The 22,038-nt window shown below is 44.8% G+C and overlaps 2 protein-coding genes across 11 annotated transcripts; one reads left to right on the top strand and one right to left on the bottom strand.

Annotated features, from left to right (window-relative positions):
- Positions 1-386: 386 nt before the first annotated feature.
- Positions 387-13,165, bottom strand: fli1rs (Fli-1 proto-oncogene, ETS transcription factor-related sequence). 6 transcript variants are annotated; one of them, XM_040164505.2, is made up of 10 exons: positions 12,970-13,165; positions 8,000-8,193; positions 7,030-7,214; positions 4,821-5,024; positions 3,819-3,929; positions 2,877-2,945; positions 2,721-2,783; positions 2,098-2,145; positions 1,794-1,880; positions 387-1,424 (listed from the first exon to the last, which is right to left on the bottom strand). In XM_040164505.2, exons 1-10 carry the CDS (start codon positions 12,985-12,987, stop codon positions 901-903), a joined length of 1,503 nt encoding a protein of 500 aa, XP_040020439.2. In that variant the 5' UTR covers positions 12,988-13,165; the 3' UTR covers positions 387-900. The 6 variants fall into 6 exon arrangements, with proteins under 6 accessions (XP_040020439.2, XP_040020440.2, XP_040020441.2 ...); XM_040164506.2 differs by lacking the exon at positions 12,970-13,165 and adding an exon at positions 12,425-12,861; XM_040164507.2 differs by lacking the exon at positions 1,794-1,880.
- etsrp (ETS1-related protein) lies at positions 12,793-21,879 on the top strand. 5 transcript variants are annotated; one of them, XM_040164511.2, is made up of 9 exons: positions 12,793-12,947; positions 17,641-17,816; positions 18,298-18,379; positions 19,456-19,578; positions 19,716-19,790; positions 19,875-20,024; positions 20,112-20,357; positions 20,644-20,762; positions 21,039-21,879. In XM_040164511.2, exons 2-9 carry the CDS (start codon positions 17,751-17,753, stop codon positions 21,318-21,320), a joined length of 1,143 nt encoding a protein of 380 aa, XP_040020445.2. In that variant the 5' UTR covers positions 12,793-12,947; positions 17,641-17,750; the 3' UTR covers positions 21,321-21,879. The 5 variants fall into 5 exon arrangements, with proteins under 5 accessions (XP_040020445.2, XP_077950892.1, XP_077950893.1 ...); XM_078094766.1 differs by having other exon boundaries at positions 12,816-12,947; positions 19,489-19,578; XM_078094767.1 differs by lacking the exon at positions 12,793-12,947 and adding an exon at positions 15,664-16,258 and having other exon boundaries at positions 19,489-19,578.
- The last annotated feature ends 159 nt before the right edge of the window (positions 21,880-22,038 follow it).

Genomic DNA, 22,038 nt, shown 5'->3' with positions numbered 1-22,038 from the left:
GAAAATAAGCAAATTCACTTTCTTGCTAATGGCAAAATAAGTTTAGAATCCCTTTGATATTTTGTTCAATATCAAGGTTGCCTCTGCTTATGTCTTTTAAAAGCTCATTGTTTAATGCTATTTATTGGAGATCGAGGCAGGAATTGTGGGGGAATCAAATCTGGGACTGTCTGCGCTGGCCATTTGGCTATTGAGTACCCCCATAGTTAAACTTAATTAAATATCTCCTATGGATTAAACAAACGTGACAATGCTTATTGCTTATATTTGCATTGTTTTCAACAGGTGAATAGAATAGTTGTATTGAGTTCTGAGCTCAAAATCACAATTTAAGTACATACTTAAAGCAGAGTTTCTCTAATAAATGAGTGAATGAAACTGAAAGATTTTTAGATACAAGCATCATTTATTAGCTTTACATGGTGAGTAAATGTTATATTGCTACATAACCATTATTCTATACAATTTCTCTTTTACAAATGTCAGGCCATTGAATGTGATATTTGCAGTTTCAACAAGAGTTCTTCAAGAGTCGAAAAGACCAGTTTCAAAACCGTTAGCTACTCCCACAGTAGAGACGATGACTTTACAAATCAAACAACGTACTTACAAAATAAACTTGGTTTCAAAACATTTGAATAACCGTTAATCAGTATATTTATAACAAATCTCGGGAGGCGTACAATACCAATCCCTGGCAGTTAATTAACCCTGGGGTTTTATCCATGTTTAAGAAGGAACGTGACTAAAAGAAGAACCACGCCCTGATAAGATCAGACCCCTCGCGTCATACCTCCTTCGTTTCAGACGGGGTTCGGCTCGGGAACGGCCCTGGATGGAGTAAATGTGTGTTCTAGTGCGTCTGGGTTCCGCTCGGCCTCGAAAGGTCGTCGCCGTCGCTCAGTAGTACGAGCTCAGGTGGGAGTGGGTGGTGGGATGCCTGGTCATGGTTGACCCGGGATAGATGGGACTGCTGGGTGAGTTCCAGTACGGGGACGGCGGGCTGAAGAAGTTGCCGGGGGAGACGGACATGGGGGCGGGGTGGCCGCCCATGAAGTTCATTTTGGGCTGGTGGCTGTGGTAAGGCTGGACGTAAGACATCTCAGTCTGGTACTTAACGATCCCTCCTTCCGCCGAGTGGTTCTGGTGCGCCTGCGAGATGCCCTGGAAGTCAAACTTGTAGGCGTAGCGCTTGCCGTGCACCTTGGTCATGATGTTCTTGTCGTAGTAGTAGCGCAGAGCGCGGCTCAGCTTGTCGTAGTTCATGTTGGGCTTGCTCTTGCGCTCGCCCCAGCGCTTGGCCACCTCGTCCGGGTCGGTCATCTTGAACTCGCCGTTGGTGCCCTCCCAGGTGATGATGCCGGCGTTGTTGCTGTCGGACAGCAGCTCCAGCAGGAACTGCCACAGCTGTATCTGCCCCGAACCTGGTAAAGAGAGGAGGGGGCGAATGGAAAAATGAATGTTTAAGAAATCCCTTCCTTGCTTCGGTGGAAATGTACTGCGAGTGGCAGAACTGTGGATGAGCATCTTAAATCTCTGGAGAAAAGATTGTAACAGTTTGGACGATGTGGTCGTCTGTGTGTTGAGTTTTGAATAAAGGGGAACAAAACAAATATATTTCAGTTCCAGGACCTTGGACAGCGCCTCCGTCAATTTTTATTGTGGACGGCAGTCTGTCCCAGTAACATTACGCTAACTTAAAAAAAAAAAAAAAAAATTAATTCGTTCCACCAAATGTGACCTTTTCACTGTGTGGCTTGGAGTAAGTGACAGACGTCGGGGATGGAACCTACCCACAGGCCTGTGAGCGCTGGGGTCAGGGAGCTTGTAGGGATTTTGTTTGGCTGTTCGGTTCTTGGATGAGCTGAGGGCTTGGCCTTCTGTGAGGAAAACAGCAGGGCAAAGAGTCATTTCGATGAGAGGGAAGCCGGATTTTCGTCTGAGTGTGATGCAATTCTGCTGACACAACAGGTGTTGCTTGATTTGGAGGTTTGAGTGCATGTGTGCCAGCCCTCGCTCATGTTGCCAAAGCAGACAGTGTAAAGGCCTCATTTGTGTGATACTTTTTGGTTTAGCTCGTGGTGGTTAGATTCTCACCTGGGTTGGCCAGCCGACTGCTTATGGGCCCTAATGTCTGATACGGGTCTGCGAAGAAAAAAAAAGTATTTTTTTTTTTATAGATTTCTTACCTCATTCCACTTTGTAACCTCTTTGTTCGCACTACACGGAACGTCCTTCTGTGTTGCTTGACATCACATGCATCACAATTCTGGTCCTGTGCCAATACTTGGAACTAATCGCTTGTGTCAATTTTCGAATCACACGCTCACATCTGCGATTTGTTCCGTGCAGCTTCGCCATAGACTAGTAATTACGTGGTGCAGAACCCCCTTCATCCGTTTCTGCTGGTGGGTAAAAATGAAATGCAAGCTGCAGGACTCTTGGGTTGGCGTTGTAGGCTTGTTTTTTTTGGACGGACTGTGAGAACACCGTTGTCATTTGGTCTGTGTGATTGAATACCACCAAACCTATTGACCTTCCCACCGGCCTTGGAGAGCAGCTGGCGCGACACTCTTAACCCTTGCACACATCTGTCGTTAAAGGATTTTTTGGAAACATCGGGTTGTTCAGGATAGAGCTCCTGAGATTTCAGCCATTTTTAAGCAAGAATCGGCCTGCTTTACGGTTGGTAAAATCATTTTGGTAAAAGGCCTTCATACCTTGGACAATTCTTGCAACGGGCTCTGTAACTCTCGCGCTGTGTTGGTGCTCCATGGAGGGACCTACAAGTGAAAAATAAAATCACTGAGTAATGCTCAGAATTCACGATGTCTATGAAAGACCCTTTTCCTTGGATCATGCTTTTGTCTTCATACCTTTTGGCGCTGGACTCATGGTGTTTGCCGCCCAGCTGTTTCTGCAGCTGATCTCCTCAAAACCGCTCTCTGCACACAAGGAAAAAGGATCAGACTAGACGTTGAACAGGCTTTGAAGTGGACCGTGGGCTGGTTCAGCTATAGTAGGAAGGAAGTCAGTCAATGGAGACCAAGATGCTAAGAATTCTGAAGATGACCCAAAAAATCTCTTTTGTCCCGGCCACCCCTGTTGCCACAAGATTGTGAATTGTGTCCCAGGAGTAGGACCCGTACTCCCCATTTCCTGCGCCGGTGCAGCTGCTTCCTGTCTGAAACTGCCTGTTGAGTTTTGAACTCATCGGTTTTTCTTTTTTTTTTGTCAACTGAGGCCAGTGTTTGGCCAAAGATCCTCTTTGAACCTCTTGAAACTATGCCACACCGTTCTGAAACTCAACAGATTATTTTTGTATGTAAGTACTTGGCTCTCATTTTGTGTTTGGCTTGAGAGTGTGACCCTGAGTCTTGAGCTTTCAACTCTCAACTCTTTAAAATGGAAATTAAGGCAACACCATTTGAAAACTAAAGTATTTTCATCTTGCGTTTTAAAACCTGAAAATTTAAATTATTATGGAATGTCTGGGGACTTCTTCACCTTTTTTGGCCGTTAATGTTTCACAATGAGCTGTGGAGAAAATGCTCTGATTCTTCACTTCTGCGTTTAATCTTCATGCTAAATGGTTCAGACGTATCCTCAGCCAAAATGCAATTGGCCTTGTGACTGATCTGCTGTTATGAAAATATTAGATTGTTCATCCAAATCAATTAATGTGTCAAGTGTACCCGGTTCAGGAGGAGATATTAATGACTTTACACCAAACAGTAGGTAGACGCAATAAGCAAGAGGAGAGATGGATAGAACCCGTAACTGCTTCGGTTTTTTAAATAAAGACTTGACAATCTCACCTGCTTTCACCTGTAGTCTGGGTGGTTGTTGTTGTTGTTGTTGTTGTTGTGGGGGTGGGGATGGGGGTGTGGTGTTGGTAGGGGTTGTGGAGTATGAGAACGTAGGACTACCTAAAGCAAAAAAAGGGGGGGGAAAGTCTAGATTATGCTGTTTCTTTAGATGGATCACGCAGTCGTCCAGCGTCCCAGAGTCGCGTCGGTGTCATGAGGGGTGTTGTGCACCGAAGAGTCGACCGCCGAGGTCTTGCTGGAGTACCGGTCCGGTGTTTCTGTCGTTATGTTACCTTGAAAACTAGACCTTTTTACCACTGATTCGCAGAAGCAACAACACTGCAAAAATGATGTAATGCGGCGAGTATCAGAAATCATGAGTACTGAGCATGAGTATTGTCCACAGGAAACCTGCATCAGCAAAAAGGAACTGGGGTCTCAACGCTTCATTAAGGACGGCAACATCCCCCCGAACTGCAGCCTCAAATGACATCATGTCCTAGAAATTAAGGTTATAAATTCTCTGAAACCTATTCATTTATTTTCATGAGTATGAGAGGAATTGTCAAGTGAATATAAATTCATAAATTGTAAACCCCCATCACAATTTTACTCACAAGAGAGTAAAACAACATAAATAAACAAACAAGCAGTTGAAAATAACAATAAAATCATTTTTGATCAATCAGTGTATGTCATTTAACATCCAGCAATATTATCACCGTTGATTAGTCTTTATTGTCATCATTTTAGCGCTATCCATCTTCCTTCGGGTTTATTATGGTCACGCTGACACACTGGTAAATATATACGTACATTTACTTTGTATATATTTTACGTGATATATCTATCAATAGATAGAGATGGATACATATTGACAGATTCGCATGACGTATCAGAAGTTTGGATATACTTCATAGTATGATTGAATGAGAAGTTGTATGTATGGAGAGAGATCTACAAATAGAACATATATGTGCTTAGAGAGAGGGAGAGAGGGGCGGGTCTTACTCTGCCGGAGGTAGCTGAGGTGCGAGAGCAGGATGTCTGCGTTGTAGGCTGACGTGAGGCGCATCATGTCCTCCTTGGTCATCTTGCACAGCGCCTTGCCGTCCAGAGCCTGGAAGAGCACCACGTCCACTTCCTCCAGCACGTACTCCTTGATGGCCCAGTCCAGCCACTGCCTCACGTGGTCCTGTGTCCACACCTCCGGGTCTGGCATCAGACACACAATGGACCAGATGCTGTATTCATAACGCCGTCTCAATTCGTCAATAATTAACCTTACAGCTCAGTCTGAGACTCGTACGGACCAGATCATTCCGTGACATCACAGCTTGTTCATCTGTTCCAGTGTGTGAGATCATGTGTCCCGGAGTTAAAAAGTTTAAATATCCAACATTTTTGCTTTCTGGATTTGTCACAACAATGAAAATGTTTCCGTTAGTAACAAGACACTTCTTTTTATTGTGGAACACTTACAGGATTGACTGCAGCGTAGCTAAAGTGTAAGCAAGAGACGGTTAACTTTTTTTATAGACAAAGCAAAAAAAGCCTGTTTTTTTTACACATCTTTTTGTATAACACATATGGAAGGATCTCTATAAGCGACAGGTTTGTGAGATATGAAAGTGCAGAATAACAACAAATGGAACCCAGAAACGAGCTCCGCTTGGGATACTTGTGATCGTGATACTGATTGTGAAGTTGGGTGGGTTTACTCATTCTGTGAAAACAAAGCCCGGTTTAACTACTTACGTGTTATAGAAAAGTGATGTAATTCTCTTTTCTTACCTCTTTAGCTGGTCTTTTACTTGCCCTAGTGAGTCATTATGTCCACGTCACCGATGGGTATTTATCTAGAATCTCATAGTGTGTGAATACACATAATGTCACACTAATGTCAAAGATGTCCTTTTTTCTAATTTAATTTTCTTCATACTGCCGAGCCCTTGTTGAAATCTACGTCCAGGCCTCTTTGCTAATCTGATTCAGGAAGTTAAGCTCATTTCCAGGAGCAAACAATGACTGTGAAATGCCCGTAATATTAATCAGAAGCTTATATAAACGGTGAAGAGACGCCACTACGCCCTCGTGCACCGAGTGTCCTTGTTCGTGATGCAACGTCCGTGTATTATGAAGCGGGATAAATCAAGATGGATTCCACAGAACGGAGAGGGGGGGGGTCGACCTCCCCACAGGTCAGACTGACTCACAGAAACGTTCCGCTGCGAGCTTTGAGCACACCGAGTCACGAGTCTCAGACGAGGGTAACGGTAAATGATGTCACGAGGTTCGTCCTCCGACGAGATGATAATAATAACTTGGACTATGACTATTTGGATAGTGGGGGACACGTCCATTCATCTTATTTCTGCCAAAAAAAAAAGCCTCCACCCTTCAGTTCACCTGTTGATAGAATAGCGCGTCACCCAGAGCCTTTATGAGTGTTTTTACAACATGTTCGACCTTAAATATCTGTAAAGCAATGACACAAGCGTCCGCTAGGCAGAAGTTATTCTCTACTTTTAATTTTGTTCACAAACCCCTTTGAAGAGGCTCAGTGCAACTCTATATTCACTTCCTGTGGCTCCCAGTCGCTAAATCTTTAAAAGTGGGACACAAATAATTCTCACCATCGGTCCGGAGTGCTTGTGAAGCTTTGTGAAAGTTCAACTGGCAACTTTCATTACACAAAGTTTTTCTGATTTCATCTTTTCTTTTGTTTTTTAGGGAACGTTGCAGGTACTTTAATTGTTTTCCTGCTGTGGTTCCATGTGTCGCTTTATTGATCAAGATATTATTTCTACTTCTTTTAGGGAAGACCCCAATGAGTCAATTAGTTTACATATCGAACTATTCGGTCTTAATACTTCTAAGTTTGTACGTTTTTATTTCAGGCTGAATGAAGCTTATTAACTCATTCAAACCCAAAATGCCTCGTTTTGTTTTTCTGTGACTTCCAGCTGCAGATTCATTGATGGAATAAGACCATCAGATTTTTATCAAATAAGTAAGTAAGTAAAATATTTTGTGGGGGGGGGTTTCCTGTTCCTGCTTCTGAGTCACATTTGCATTTTAGTCTTCACACTTTTTAAATAGCATTCATTTTAAACCTGCTGTCAACAGGAAACCTGCTATTGTTTATTTGTGGCACAGGAGAGTAATGAGGGCAGCGAGAGGAGGAGGGTCCAGGGTGATTTTTAAAGTTTGAGCTCACCTGCCGGAACGATGACCCTCTTCTCCTCTGTGGGGCCGGCGGGTGGCGGCGGCGGGGGCGGCGGGGGGGCCGCCTGGGGGCTGACGCGGGGCTCCGCGTACGTGGATTGGTACGGCATCGGGGCCCCGTCGTTGCTTACGTGTCTGGAGCGCTTGGCGACGCTGCAGTCCACGGGGGACTCACGGCTGGAGAGAGAGAGAGAGAGAGAGAGAGCACCTTCATCAAGAGAAGACCTCGGGGGGCTTATTGGAGCCAATCAATGTTCGTACAAATCAATATGCCACACACCGTCTGAGGGAAAAGACCCACAAAGAGCAGGCTGGTGGTGACCTGGAGCCGCCGAGTGTTACTTGTGTTACTACCGATTTGCACCCCAACAACTATTTTTAGTTAGTAATGTTTAAACTTCTGACAAGTGGGAACTGGTTTAGTCCTCTTGGAGTTACATTCTTTTACCTTATAACTCAGATCCTTTTCTCACGTAAAAGTATAATGACATTATTAGATTGCGTTATCAGTCATGTAGTTTTATCTATTTCACGTCCAAGAACAATCATCTGATCTGCGTCAGATAAATTAACCGGAGCTGAAAGCACATTTCTCTATGAAACGTTGTGTAGTATAAGAAGTAACAGACCAGTGAAATGCTCAAAGTGCAAGTAGTTGAGAATGAGTACATGTGCCTGGTAACTTTCCACCACTGGCGTCCTGTTGTCCTTCAGTTAAAGCTAAAAACTCCATAATTACCACATTTGGAATTCAAAAATTTCCACTTACGGTGGATGCTAATGGAGAGCAAGAAGAGACGGAGGGTTGTAATTGCCAAGAGAACAATTAAACACATTGTGAGGGTCTGGAAACCCCCCCCCCCCCCCCCCCGCCCTCCCTCCTCCCGGACCGGAGCGTGACAACTCTACAGTCAGACGATGCGGGAACCCGGAGCTCCCCCGAGGCCTCCAACCTGACTCACCTGCTTCCGTTGACGTGTTCGCCTCTCTTCCCAGGGTTCTGGGCCGCCGACCCCACCCACGGCTCGGTGGGCTCGGGGCTCTGCTTGGAGGCGTGGCCGAACCCGCCGGGAGACGCCATCTCGGCCTTCATGTGCACCGCGGCGTAAGGCGGCTCGAATATGGGCTGGTCCTCGCTCACTACGGACAGCGCTTCCTGTCCGGCAGAGAAACAGCGGTCAGACATTAAGATAGCCGGGGCCTCTTTTTCCTCTTGTTTACTCTGATGTCAGGGCCCCATTGGCCGTGAGAGCTGTACGAGTGATAACAGCGACACGCAGCACTTATAAAATCTCACTTTCACTGGAAACGCGTCATCTGAGTGTCGTGTTTCTGTAGGAATGGATTTGTGATCAACAAACTCAGTAACCATAGTTTGTAGAGACTTAGGAAGCAATACATTGCAGGATAAGAATTGCAGAATGATTTAAGGGGCTCGTTGACTGACTTTGATACTTTGAGTGACAAACTACCAGATAAACAAACTTTATGTATTTTTAGCGAGTTACATCCTCATACTGTATTGTTTCCCATTCAGGCCGTATTATAAACATGTACAACTGCTTTGACATCTATTGTCCCTGATCTTATGCATATGAATGTTGCTAATTGTTATTGAATGCACACGCTTTTTCTTCGCGGCCCTCTTGAATCGGAGCCATGACACGTTCTTCTTATCGCATACTGTCTTTTCTAACCTTCAAACAAAGCGCTGCTCTAACAGTGGAAGTGCCCTGTGATTGGGTTGAAACTTTTAAAGGTACGTTAACTCGAAAGGCCCAGCGAAAAAAGCTGTTTGAAAGTGAACTGTGCCGGCAGCGAGGAGGCCTTCTAACCTCAAAGAACATCAGTTACCTTAACCACAGTTTTATTTTGTCGTTATTTTGCAGTTAGCTAAAGGTGGAGTCTAATTGAGATTTAACTCCGTCTTCCTGTCTTCGACACCAGCAGCGAGGCCTCAGAAAACCAAGGTGCCACTTTCATGCTGCTGTGTCTGTTTCTCACGTTGAGACGAGTGCGCGTTGAAACGAGTGCACGTGTGATGAGTGCGCGTCCGAGTGGGTGCGAGTGCGTGTTTGTTTAGAGGAGTTGAGCATTGTCTTTGGGCCGTGTACGTCAGCGGCGTGCTTTGTCAGTGGCCTACAGGAAACCTGGCCGCCATGTGCATAGGAACCTTTTGGCACAGGCCAAGGGAGAGGAAGTGGAGGGAGGGGGGGGGGCACAATGTAAAAATGTGGGTCATTTTAAAGTTGGAAAACAACCCTAAAGGCTAGTGGTGAGGGTGGGGGGGCTGGAGCCCTGATTGAAGTGCCGCCTCCGCATTGTGTTTTCCTTTTTGTTTGTTTTTTTTGCCCCGTGTTGGGTTTTTTTTAGCTCAATGGTTGCCCGAGCGTTGTAAAGCGAGTCTTAATGACACCGTGTTGGCATTTCCTCGAGGCCGCATACGAGCTAAGAGAGAAGTCAGCAGTGTGGGGGAAATTTCAGCCGCCTTCTGAGAAAATACAGAAAAGGGGCGTGACCTGCACTGTGTGAAGCATTGGACACGCCCATTTTCCATTTTTATTCCGACGACGGTAGTTTTAAACAATTGAGATAGATTTTAAACCAATCCTGATATGAGTTGCTAAGCAGCCAAGGCTAACGTGGCTAATGCAGCTTAGAGGCAGACCACAGACGTCTGGTAAACACACAGATCTTTTAGTTTAGTTACGTCTTCTACCCAAATTGACTCAATTGACACCACCCGAGGCATCTCTTCTCATTATATAAAGTATATATTTTGTGGTTATAGCTGCATTAGTACTTCCCACGACCGGTGCACATACTTTGTACATCTGCAATATTGAATTCTGCATGAATTAATTTTGTTATTGTTCATGCTAATGTTTTTTCTGGGGGGTTTTTTTGTATGCGTTGCGGGACTTCACATCCTCCTCAGCTCTGTCCCCTTTACCCCAGTCCTCGTGCTGGTATCAGGGGCCCGCGTGCAGAAGTGAAACAGATAAATCTCTCGTGAGAAGACGCGCCGCGCGCTCGTTAATGGTTCCACGTTTTGGTGCTCAGCACTCGAGCTTTTGATTTTTATCGTGACTCGTAGACGCTCATCGGACACAGGTCTGAATGTTTAGCGACAAGCTCAAGCTTTCACAACCGCGAACACGCAACCCCGCTCTTTTTTTAACCCCCCCCCTCCACCCCCGCCTCTCTCTCTCTCTCTCTCTGCTCTGCGCACTAACTCACCAAAATGTGGCCTGACCGCTGATGCCACAACTGACTTCCTGTTCAATGTGTTTCAGCCTCTTGCTCAGTGACACAAAACAACTTGTTTTTTTGTGCCTCGATGTCCTACAGTGTTTCAGTTTGATGGTAAACACTTTGCACACTTCTGACATGATTTGAAGTCTGCAGCTTTGCAGGTTGCATCCATGAGTGATGTTCACGGCACGGACTTCGACTTCTTTAGAAATGTTCCTTTTGTTTAAAACATCAAAATATATGACCACACGGCGTGAACGATAACAGTAACATGGAGGTTAATTAATAATTTAATTTAAGAATTAGAAAACTGAGAATTCTTGCCCAAGTTGTAGTCCCATCAGAAGTGAGCAAATATGTTTATCTATAATAATAAAAAAGGCCAGCCATTGTTTTTACTAACTGGAACTGTCTTTTTGTTGTTGACAAACAAACCAAAAACTAATCGATGTTCTATCGACTGATAAACGGAGTAAACGACTAATTGTGGTTCCACACAGGTGCAGGAAACATTCGAATAGAGAAGAAAACCTTTCATTTTTCTGAAGTATTATTTTTCACCTCTAGTTCTGTAAAGGGTACAGGGTGCAGATGCGAGGACATTTCACCAACGTGATCACTCTGCTTTGGGAACACGAACGGCCTCGTGTGTTAAAAGAAGCTGCTCTCGGTTTTCCTCCCTCCCAGCATCAACCATCATCTCGGATCGATGTTAAAACGTTGGAAACGGACACTCCGGGGGGGGGGCATAGGGACGGCCCTGAAACCATGTGAACTCCCCCGAAACAAGATGCAGGCCGCTCGTCAGCAAGGCCAGAGATACAAGTTGCGCAAAAACAAGGCAGGCCGCGGCTCCGTGTCTGAGGCGAGCGGCAGAAAGCAGAAGTAAAAGTGAAGGCATGACGCGAGCAGCTGCGCTTTCTGCTGCACAAACAACGGTGCGGTTTCCACGGCTCGGAGCCCGGCAGCACGCGAGGCCCTTCGCGAGGCCTTGCGTCGGGCCTCCGTTGGGCCCTGCGTGGGGCCTCGGCGGCCCTTCGCTCCTGGGTCACAATGTCGCTTTAACAAAAACAATGCAACGCCTAAGTTTGTCCCCTCCGTTTTCTTGCTGGGAGGCTTTTGTTGATCTTTCGACATCTTTTTTTCTCTCTCTCTCTCGCTCTCCCTCCCTTTCTCTCCTCTAGTCCATGAGCGGAAATGAGTGCGGAAAGTCTGAGGTTTTGAGACAGGAAGCCTGCTGGGCTCAGATAACGACACCTGACGTTGCTCCCGTTTGCAGCTATAAATTATACTTAAAATAACCTCAAACGCGCAAACTGCTACGACACGGTATCTGATAAAAAATAGCTTCTTTTTTTTTTTTTAAATCAACGAAGCATCCAGTATTTGTTCCACAATGTAAACAGCTGAAACCCAAATAACCAAATACAACACATTTGTATCATTGTATCAAATTATAACTTTCAGAAACGAAAAGCTAAACCGTTGTCATAATTTTTCTGCACTGGCCTTATTATTACCCCTTATCTTCAAATGAATACTCCACACTGAATTACTTAACTGTCCAAAATGCACCAATAAAGCGTGCAACATATAGGCCAAATAACTCTTGAAATGAATCAAGACAGAGATTAGTCAAATTAGTTCCTCCATCCACCGACGCCCTGTTTTTTTTTCAATATGTTTTTCTAATATACATTTTGGTTGAAGTATTGCGACATTCGTTATAATGAATCGTTCATAACGAAGTAATGAACGTATTAATGGCGGCATTGATAACTTGTCGAAGTTAACTCATTCGGATGGTTGCAGAATATTCTGAGGCACAAATAGCAATAAAACACCTCAGGCCAGAGTTGTAACGACGCACATTCGTTCAAACAACGTATACAATTTGTATATTCGTGATAAACGTCGTCGAATACAAACGTTTGCCTTTTTCCCTCGTTGCGCAACAATCGTTTTTTCGATCGTTTTTTCAGTTTATTTGAATGGTGATTTTCGATTAGAAGTCCCGACCCGAAGGCCTTTATTTCTACCTTTTTTAAAAATATATTAAAACGACTCCGCTGTGGTGGTGTGGAGAGGATTACCAGAGGATGAGAGCTGTAATAGTGTGAAAAGTGAAATACCAGTCATCTGATGAAAATGGATTCCGCTCCTTTTAGAAAGGGGCTCTCGCTGGGTCCAAGTCGGTCCGTGGCGCCTTTAGCGACACCTGCGTTGTGCGCACCCATAAAATCCGGCATCCCCTCATTAACTTCGTTAAAAGTTCGTCAAACCCGTCCAAGTTCAATAACTTCGGTCTTCGCGCGTTATTTATTTTTAAATTGCACCCAAGTTCCGTTATATAGCGCAGTGTGCAGCTCCTAATAAGAACTCCGAATATAGAAGAAAACCCACCAAAAAAAAAGAAAGAAGTCAAAACGCGTTTGGAAGCCCTGTCTGACGCGCGTAACCGGCCACCGATTAGTGTTTATATGCGAGTGTAAAGATGTAGTGGTTAGTTGTGTTATTATAGAGCCGACATACAACCACGAACGGGAAGGAAGAGGAAATTTTGTACAAGAAGGAAAGAGTGGGGAACTCGCATCACCGCCGTGACTCTCTCACTCAGCAGACTCCGGCTGGGTGGCCGCCTGTCATTCTCACCAGGTAAAAGCTCTCAAACACGTACCTTTATCGTACAGTCCATTGCAGCAGCCTCGAAGTCTTTGTCATTTAGTCGTTTTTGTCAATGTCGCAGCTAATTTAGCCTTCTAACCGCACTTCAATGCATGCAGGGGTGCATTGGCTCTATGGCGCAAACCATTGCAGTTGCATTTTTTTTTTTCGCTCACAGACCATAACCGGATGACACGTTTTTTTCTCTCTCTCTCTCTCTCTCTCTCTCTCTCTCTCTCTCTCTCTCTCTCTCTCTCTCTCTCTCTCTCTCTCTCTCTCTCTCTAACTCTGAATTGGGAAGTGAAGTCACTGTTAAACACTGAAAGCACCGAAGCTGCTTCTCATGGAACCGTGACTTATTGTTCAGAAGGACAAACAAAATCCTCTGTCGTTTGCCTGCCAGAATTACACAGGAAGGCCTAATGGGATTGTATAAACGCTCACTCTTTAACCTTAAAACAAATCTTAGGGTTTTGTATTAACCGCAGTTGTATTTAAAGTGTCAAAAAATAAATTAAGACAATTTCCAGAGGACCTATATTTTTGGATCATGAATGTCACATGGGACACAAGCATATTAAGTTAAAACACATAAAAATGTTGCTTTATTATGGCAGATATTATGGGATAGTATCTTGCATTGTGTTACAAAAAACACTGACTCTTAAGGTCAGGAATCAGGAACATTTATTACCAAAATATGTTAGACATACAAGGAATTTGACTTGGCGGTTGGTGCATAACATCAGACAAGACAAATGGACAACAAGGCAGATAAAACAACATGCAAGAACAACATAGAAATTTAAATTTAATTTAAATTTAATAAAAAATAAAATGTAAAAATAAAAAGTTACAAATAAAGTGCACCAGCGAACAGAAAGTGACAAGTGAAAGTGTATGTGGAGTGTGGAGTCAGAGTCGGTCAGTGGGGCACTGTTGATGAGCCCGACTGCCGACGGGAAGAAACTGTTTGTCTGGCGGGAGGTCTTGGTTCTGATTGTCTGGCAGGAGGCTGAGTGCCAGATGGAAAGGGCACACACAGATTTAGTCTTTAGCTCGCTTCAGGGTCCTGGAAGCGAAAAGGTCCTGGAGAGACATCAGTTTGCAGCCGATCGGCCTGCAGAGCGGATGACACGCTGCAGCCTGCCCTTGTCCTTGGCTGTGGCTGCAGCGTACCAGACGGTGATGGAGGAGCATGGGATGGACTCAATGTTGGCCGTGTAGTCAGGATCTTTGGCAGGTTGAATTTCTTCAGCTGCCTCAGAAAGAACAGCCTCTGCTGAGCCTTCTTGGTGATGGAGCTGATGTTCAGCGCCCAGGTCCTGGGTGATGATGGAGCCCAGGAAACAGAAGGAAACCACAGGGGGGGATGGGGGAAGGTGTCTTTAGAGCGTTGAGCTCCAGGTTGTTTTGACTGCACCACGTCACCAAATGGTCAGACTCCCACCTGTAGGCGGACTCGTCCCCACCAGAGATCAGTCCGATGAAGGTGGTGTCATCCGCAAACTTCAGGAGCTTGACGGACTGGTGGCTGGAGGTGCAGCTGTTTGTTTACAGGCAGAAGAGCAGAGGGGAGAGAATGCAGCAGTGCTGATGGTCCGAGAGGTTGAGACATGTTTCCCCAGCTTCACGTGCTGCTTCCTGTCAGACAGGAAGTCAGTCATATACTTGCAGGTGGAGTCGGGCACGTGCAGCTGAGAGAGTTTGTCCTGCAGCGTAGGTTCCTGGGGAGTCCAGATACTGGAGGATGAAGTGGAGGGCCATGTTGACAGCATCAGACCTGTCTCTCTGTAGGCGGACTGCAGGGGGTCCAGGAGGGGGTCGGTGAGGGATTTCAGGTGGGACAGGGCTAGCCGTTCAAAAGACGTCATGACTACAGAGGTCAGGGCGACGGGCCTGTAGTCATTTAGTCCTGTGATCCCGGGCTTCTTGGGAACAGGGATGAAGGTGGAGGCCTTGTAGCAGGCTGGTACGTCTGTGAACACCGGAGACAGCTGGTGAGCACAATGCTTCAGGGTGGGGTGGGGGTGGGTGGTGGACGGAGTTCGGACTGGCTGCTTTGCGAGGGTTTTGTCTTTTAAAGAGCCTGTTAACGATAAGCATAAACATGTTACAAAGGACTCTGTCCCGACTGTCTTTTAAAAGAAAAGAAGGGTCATAGCTGTTCTAGCTCTGCACTATGAACAAGAGCAATATCAAGTAAACGCTGATTTTTACGTTAAAACAAACATTTGACATTTTTTAACTTTGTGAATGTTCAATAAAATAACCAAATGTCACAGAGTATATAAATAGCTAGGACTTTATTCTTCATTGTCAGAGATAATTGTATTGAACATGAACAAGAATAGAGCCGTTCAGTTCATCCGGTCCAGAGGATACTCTAATCAAAAGCACATCAGCAGGTAATTCCATTTTAGGCCTCACTTCCTGTTGCACAGCCATGGGGTAAGAATAGTGTGCCATCTCTTTCAGTCTGATTATACTCATGATAATTTAACCATTTTGAAGAATAAAAAAATCATATATAGCCCAAAGGCCCGATGATGATGTAAACTAAAGTGAGTCAAATGAAAAGGAACATTGAAGGTATCGATATTTTCTATTTCATGATAATGATGTTGTTGATACTTTAATTTATAACATATTATATAATGCATCATAATTTTGTCTTTGTTATATTATTATTATTATTAATAATAATTATGTCATATTCTATACTCTTGTTTAATTTATTCTTATTCTTTATTGTATGATATGGTAAGATATTTATCTCTCAGGATCACTGAATAGTAATTTATTATAGTAAAATTGTCACAAAAGCCATTTTTTACAGACGGATACTTTGTCTGACGTTTACTTTTTCAAATGATCCAAATACTTTCTCCACCACATCTGGAGAATAAAATATTTATTCATTTTAAACTTTTGAGACTCTTTGGAAATACCAGCACATTTAAGTCTGAACATCCATTGACCCTAACCTAACTTGATTAAGCCCTAATACCTTAATTGATGTTAAAGATAGAGATAGAGATGTTGTTAAAAAAAGATAACATGAGATTACTATGGCCCAGAAAGCATGAATGCAAACAAATACTCTCTTTTTTTTCTTAGTGAGGACATTAAAAGGGTAATTGCTGTAGATGTCTGGCTGATTGGATGCTGTTTGCAGGCGTATTGCGGCGTGACAGTGTAACTCCAGCTGTGACCCGCCGCGTCAGAGGGCCCAGGTGGCTGTTAATCACCTCTCGCTGTGTCACCTTATCCCGGTCCAGTCCTCGTCTCGAGGTCTCGAGGTGGGGCTCCCAATCACGACTCCAGTCTCCCACCGACGCGCACGATTTCAGCCAGCTCCACTTTTCCAGATGTGTGTGTGTGTGTGGGGGGGGGGGGGTCGTGCTGTTTGTTTATACAAGGTCCTGGGCTCGGCCTTATCTGCTGCAACCACTCACGCAGTGATTTCGGACTTTCTTCTGCCAGTACTTTTTGCGTGTGTGTGTGTGTGTGCGTGTCTGTCTGTGTGGGTTTTACGGGCCATTGTTTTGTTGAATGGCTTCTAAAGATACAGAGTTGTTTTTTGTTTTTTTTCTTCCTCCCTCCTCATTAGAAACCGACTGCTGTGATTTCAAAAGACTGCACTTCATCCCCACCCAAAGCCCGGCTCAGTTATTTAGTCCTCATGTTATCAGAGGATAAAAATAACACATGGGTGTTCTGACTGGATATTATTCAGCCTGTAATCGTTTCGTTATGGGGTTCCTCTCGTATCGAATCCTCGTGGGGCTTAAAGTTGTAGAATATGCCTTGATATCCTTTCATGAAGAATATCAATAACTACCTGAACTGACCGTGCTGACCGTGAACTGACTGATATTGTTTTAGGGCTGTTTGTCGTTTAGTCTCTGCACCATCGGTACTGGTTATTTTCTCGATCAATCAGCAGGTTTTTTCTGCCTGTCGGTCAGCTTTGTCCCTGACATAAAAACTGAAAAACACCCATAATTATTAAATTAAATTAAATTAAATGTATTATTATTAATTTTTTTTACACCGTATGCAGTTGGACGTGCTGTTTCCGATCTAATTGTTTCTATCTCCTTTAAATATCAATAAATATACATACATTTGAGATATCATGCGAATGTAACAAAAAATACCACATTCACGCAAATACTTTGGCTATTTTAATACATTTTTCGAGTATTAAAAAAAAATAATATTACTATTACAATCGTGTTCTTTTTGCTCCACTGGCAGCGCGAGGCCTAGTTGTTTTCTCTCAAACGAAACATGTAGATTTACTTACTAAATAAAATGTTAATTTTCTAACCAGTAATGTAACTTTATATAGTATGTAGCTGGATGGCCTGACATTCATTTGAATGTTTATAATAATCGGAAATAGAAGCATTTAATGACCGGGGTCATTCCGCTGTATTTTATTTTGGATAGTTACTTTATGTCATTTCTGTTGCTAATTACTTTAACTTACATCGCAGTCTGATATTGTATTTCTTCCACCACCCGTCGCTCGAAACTCGTCGTGATGTATTCCGCGGGAAGATTACGGTGTTAGTGTTTTATGAATGATCGTTTGGTTCAGTTTGTTGTTGTCGCTGGGAGGGGGCGCGTGTGACGTCACGGTGTCTCTCTCTCTCTCTCTCCGGTCACGACGCAGAGCGGCCTCACGCGCCCCTCCCACCGGGCGCCGCGGTTATAACGGGAGCGCGCCGGCCGGAGGGCGACCACTCGTGTAGCCGGTGAAAAAAGCGTGTGAGCGAAAGAGAGATGTACTGGGACACCATCATCAAACCTGGAGACAGAAGCACAGACGGCAGGGACTCGAAAATGAAGGTAATTTGGAGTTTAAAAAAAAAAATTTATGCAGAAAATCACAACGAGGGCGTCTTTTGGGCTTCACGTGACCAAAAGAATAGCATTTTCATCGTGAAATAAGAGGATGTTTTTTTTTTTGCTATATTTTCTGACATTGTGAGAACTGTACTACTTTTCAGAATGAAAATTATCATAGGTCTCTTTTTTTTTACACGCATAAAAAAGTGAATTATTGCCAAAAAAGATCATGTAACATAGCACTTTAACTAAGAAAAGGTTGGTGTAAAAAGGCTCACACTGCTGCTTAATGCCTCGTGACTTTGACTAAAAGATTATTTAAAAAAAAACGCCGGATGGAAATAGGATGCATAGATTATGAGAGTTTATATTTAGCAAACTAACACGAAGTGCAGGGCTTTTCACTTTGCCTTGTCCTAGATATTGATCGACGAGGATTGTTGCCATGGTGAAAGTTGTAATCATGACTCTTTCCGCACAGATGGAGATTTGCCAGACTGGATATTACACAGAAGACTTCAGGACGCAGGAAGTGCCGGCCGGCTTTGACTTTGCATCTTATGGTGAGTTTAGAGATTATTTTTAATTTCTTTTCCCCTCTTTCCTTCATCACTTATGATGTCTCGGGTTTTAGACCCTCAGCGATGCCCTGACAGAATTATTACTATTTGTTGTATGTTTGCGCAATCTGTTTCCTCCGAACCTCAGCAGCTGAAGGACACAGGAAATATTTACGCAGAGAGTCTCATCACATCTGTCAGAGCTTTCTCCATGAGACCTTGACACCCGGGATAGTGGGGTGCTGCTTTGTTGTGCGTGTGTGTGTGCGCGTGTGTGTGTGTGTGTGTGTAAACGCTTGAATGGGCTGAGGTAGGCAAAGACAGACAGAAACAGGGTGGTCAGGTTAAAGACACTCCCATGTCTTTCCTAATCCTTTCCTCCAGACTTCCTCCTCCAACAGATTTAGAGTACACCCCCTGTTCCCCAGACCTCCATCACTACTCTGTCACACTCCCTCCGCTGCGTTTCCTCCCGTCTCTTCCTCCCCCACTCCCCCGTTTCCTCCAAGCTGCCCACCCCCAACCTCCCATCCATAGAGCTGAAAGCGCCTGAGTGTGTGGTGCTGATTTGACAGTAAACCAGCTGATTTTTCTTCTGTGTGAACATCCAGCCTTTAAGATAAAACCATTACCCCATCTTGCCTTTCTTGCTGAGTGTAGTTTAATATCTTTAGTAAATCTTTAATAAACCTCCAGCTTAAAGGACACCACCAATGATTCAACCTTTTGTTTTTAAAGCGCATGTACTACACAGGGTACTTGTACTCCTTTGGATTAATATCCTACTTTTTAATGCAGTGTCTTGTTTGTGTTCTTCATTGTAAGAAACTCTTACTTGTGGAGTCTTGAAAACATGCTTGAGATGCTGTAGAAGTTAAGTTACCTCAATAATTCTCCATTGAGGGGATTTTCATTTCAATGATGATGAAATCAAAGAACTTTAATCAACATTGAGTATAAACAATTGGTGTGGTCCTTTTCCGAGTAAGCACGCTCTCTCTCCGGCCTTCACCCCTCCCCCCGCCCCCCCGCCCCCCACCTCACTGACTCTCCCTGTCTGCGTTGTGTTGAACCTCCAGACTACCCTGGTGAAGACCTGTCTTTTCTGTTAGACAGTAAAGCGCCCGCGCAGCAGCAGCAATATGTGGCAGAGAGCAGCTACCCGGAGCCACCCAAAGCTTCTCACCCGTACGACATTAAAGGTGAAACCTCAGAATATTTGTTAAAAACACACACGCACACACACACACACACACACACACACACCTTTCATGGTCGCTATAACAAGCCAGGCGCTCTTGACTCATCTCACAGTTGCTTTCTTTGCCCTTTCTCGCAGCGAGCAGCGACGACACCTGCCTCTTCAACCTGGACTCCTACCAGGAGTTCAACTGGTGGGCCTCCTGCTCGCACGGTGAGCGCCCGCGGTCATCAAAGTGCTTGTATTTCCCTAAAGGGTAAAGTTTCTTCGTGGCTGACTTTGCGTTTCGGTGTGCAGAGGGGCTGACGGTGGACCAGTCACAAACTGGGTACCAGGAGTCCCCGCAGACGTACCAGAGCCTGGTGCCCCTCAACGGGCAGTTCAGCCCGGCGGTGGAGGGCAGCCACAGCCCCTTCGTGAGCGCAGAAGGCCCCAGTACGTTACACAGTAAGTCGTCGCCCTCTGTGGAAAAACTACGGCGTGACCCGTCTGCTTTTTGCCGCTCAGGTGTGTGACTCCGCCTCTTTGTTCCAGGTGAGACGGAGCCGAGCTACTCGCGTCACTCGGCCGAGCCGTACGACTCCGACGGGCAGAGGCCGCCCTCGTCCCTCTGGCCCGAGTACTCCTGTCCCGGCTTCACCGCCCCTACTGCCCACCCGCCTGCGGCCCCCGGCCCTCAGGCCTCGGAGCAGTACTGCCCCCGTGTGGTCAAACGCAAGAGCGCACACCCCCAGAGGCCGGACAGGGAGGGCCACATGCCGGGAATGTCCACTTATCCAGGTTTGATCCCTCGTCTCTTCTGAGCTGCTCTAAAGAAATGTGCAAACATTAACAAATATAATAAATATATTTAGTAAAACAATCACAGGTTCTTTTAAGTCTTGAAGTAGGCTTCATACTTGTGTGTTTGTCACTGTACTTTTTTTGAAACTAGAACTGTGAGTGTAAGTAAAACTAGAACTGTGAGTGTACGTAAAGGCTCACAGAGCTTCTTCGTTAATTGATAATGACAAAGATTTGTTCAGCAACCTAATGAATGGCTGCCGGTTTTATTTCATCCATTCAGGTTCCGGTCCAATCCAGCTGTGGCAGTTTTTACTGGAGCTTCTTCTGGACTCAGCCTGTCGCACCTTCATCTCCTGGACCGGAGACGGGTGGGAGTTTAAGATGTCCGACCCCTCGGAGGTGAGGAGGTCGCTCAAAGTGGCGGCAGTGTAGTGTAGTATCTTAAGTGGCGTTATATTTAAACTCGTACAACACTACATCTCAAAAGGGAAATATTGTAACTTTTTTTAGATTTTAAAATAAAACCCATTGTTAAGCATTAACATCCCATTTGCATTTTATTTGATAGTTGCAGCACATCAACTTTTGTGAAGTACGACTTTGAATGTAGGACTTTGTTCAGAGGTACAAACACACATTGACGGAGTGTTTTTCGTTTGTCCGTTGATCCCACAGGTGGCGAAGCGCTGGGGCCAGTGCAAGAACAAACCCAAGATGAACTACGAGAAGCTGAGCCGCGGCCTACGCTACTACTACCACAAGAACATCATCCACAAGACGGCGGGAAAACGCTACGTCTACCGCTTCGTCTGCGACATACAGGGCATGCTGGGAAAGACGGCGCAGGAGGTGTTGACCAGCCTGAACGTTCTGCCCACTAACACGGAGGCGTGGCAGCCGTGCACCGGGGGGGCGGCGGTATCGGAGCACAGCAGCGAAACATGGCCGTCTCTGTAGGAAAAAGGGTTAGCAGGACTTATAGGGATACCCTGAGTACCAGAGCTACCAGGAGTCCAAGGCACACCAGGAGCACCAGGCCCACCGGCCTGCAAAGGGAGCGCTGCCTCAGAGCTGCAGTGTCGGCACGGGTGATGATGTCACAGACAGCCGCTTTATACATGCTGCATTTCAGGGAATCAAATAAAAAAACATATTCAGTCGTTTTTTAAATAATGGATAAATATAAAGGAAGTTCTCCCAATACCTGACACAGAAACACATGGCACCTCAGGGCTACGTAACTGCGGCACAGGGGCATTTAAAGCATGATACAGAGATTCTTCTTTTGCAACGTCGGAGGCCCTATTTTGTGTCTAAGAAGGAACCGTTTTGTAGATAGTGTTTATATGAACGTCTTGTAGAGTTTTGTGCATTTATATTAATAATTTTGTGATACAAAACTCATGTCTACCTCTGTTGCCAGTCAGAATAACGAAAACCTGAGCTTATTTCCAGGCACGCACTGTGAACGTTTAAGCCTGTGTGATGATTTGTAAATAAACTGTATATAAACATAGGATTGTGTGACGAGTGTCATTAACCACACAAACACACCAAGAGACTTAATAATTTATAAGAAATGCATTCATAATGAGTAAACATAAGCAACTTCTTCCGGATCTATGGCTGCCTTCATGTGCTGCTCGTAGGAGTTAGACCATAATGTGTAGTATTA

This window comes from Gasterosteus aculeatus, chromosome 20 (assembly GCF_964276395.1).
Source record: "Gasterosteus aculeatus chromosome 20, fGasAcu3.hap1.1, whole genome shotgun sequence".
In the NCBI taxonomy this organism is placed as follows: Eukaryota; Metazoa; Chordata; class Actinopteri; order Perciformes; family Gasterosteidae; genus Gasterosteus; species Gasterosteus aculeatus.
This window is presented reverse-complemented; position numbering and strand designations above follow the sequence as displayed.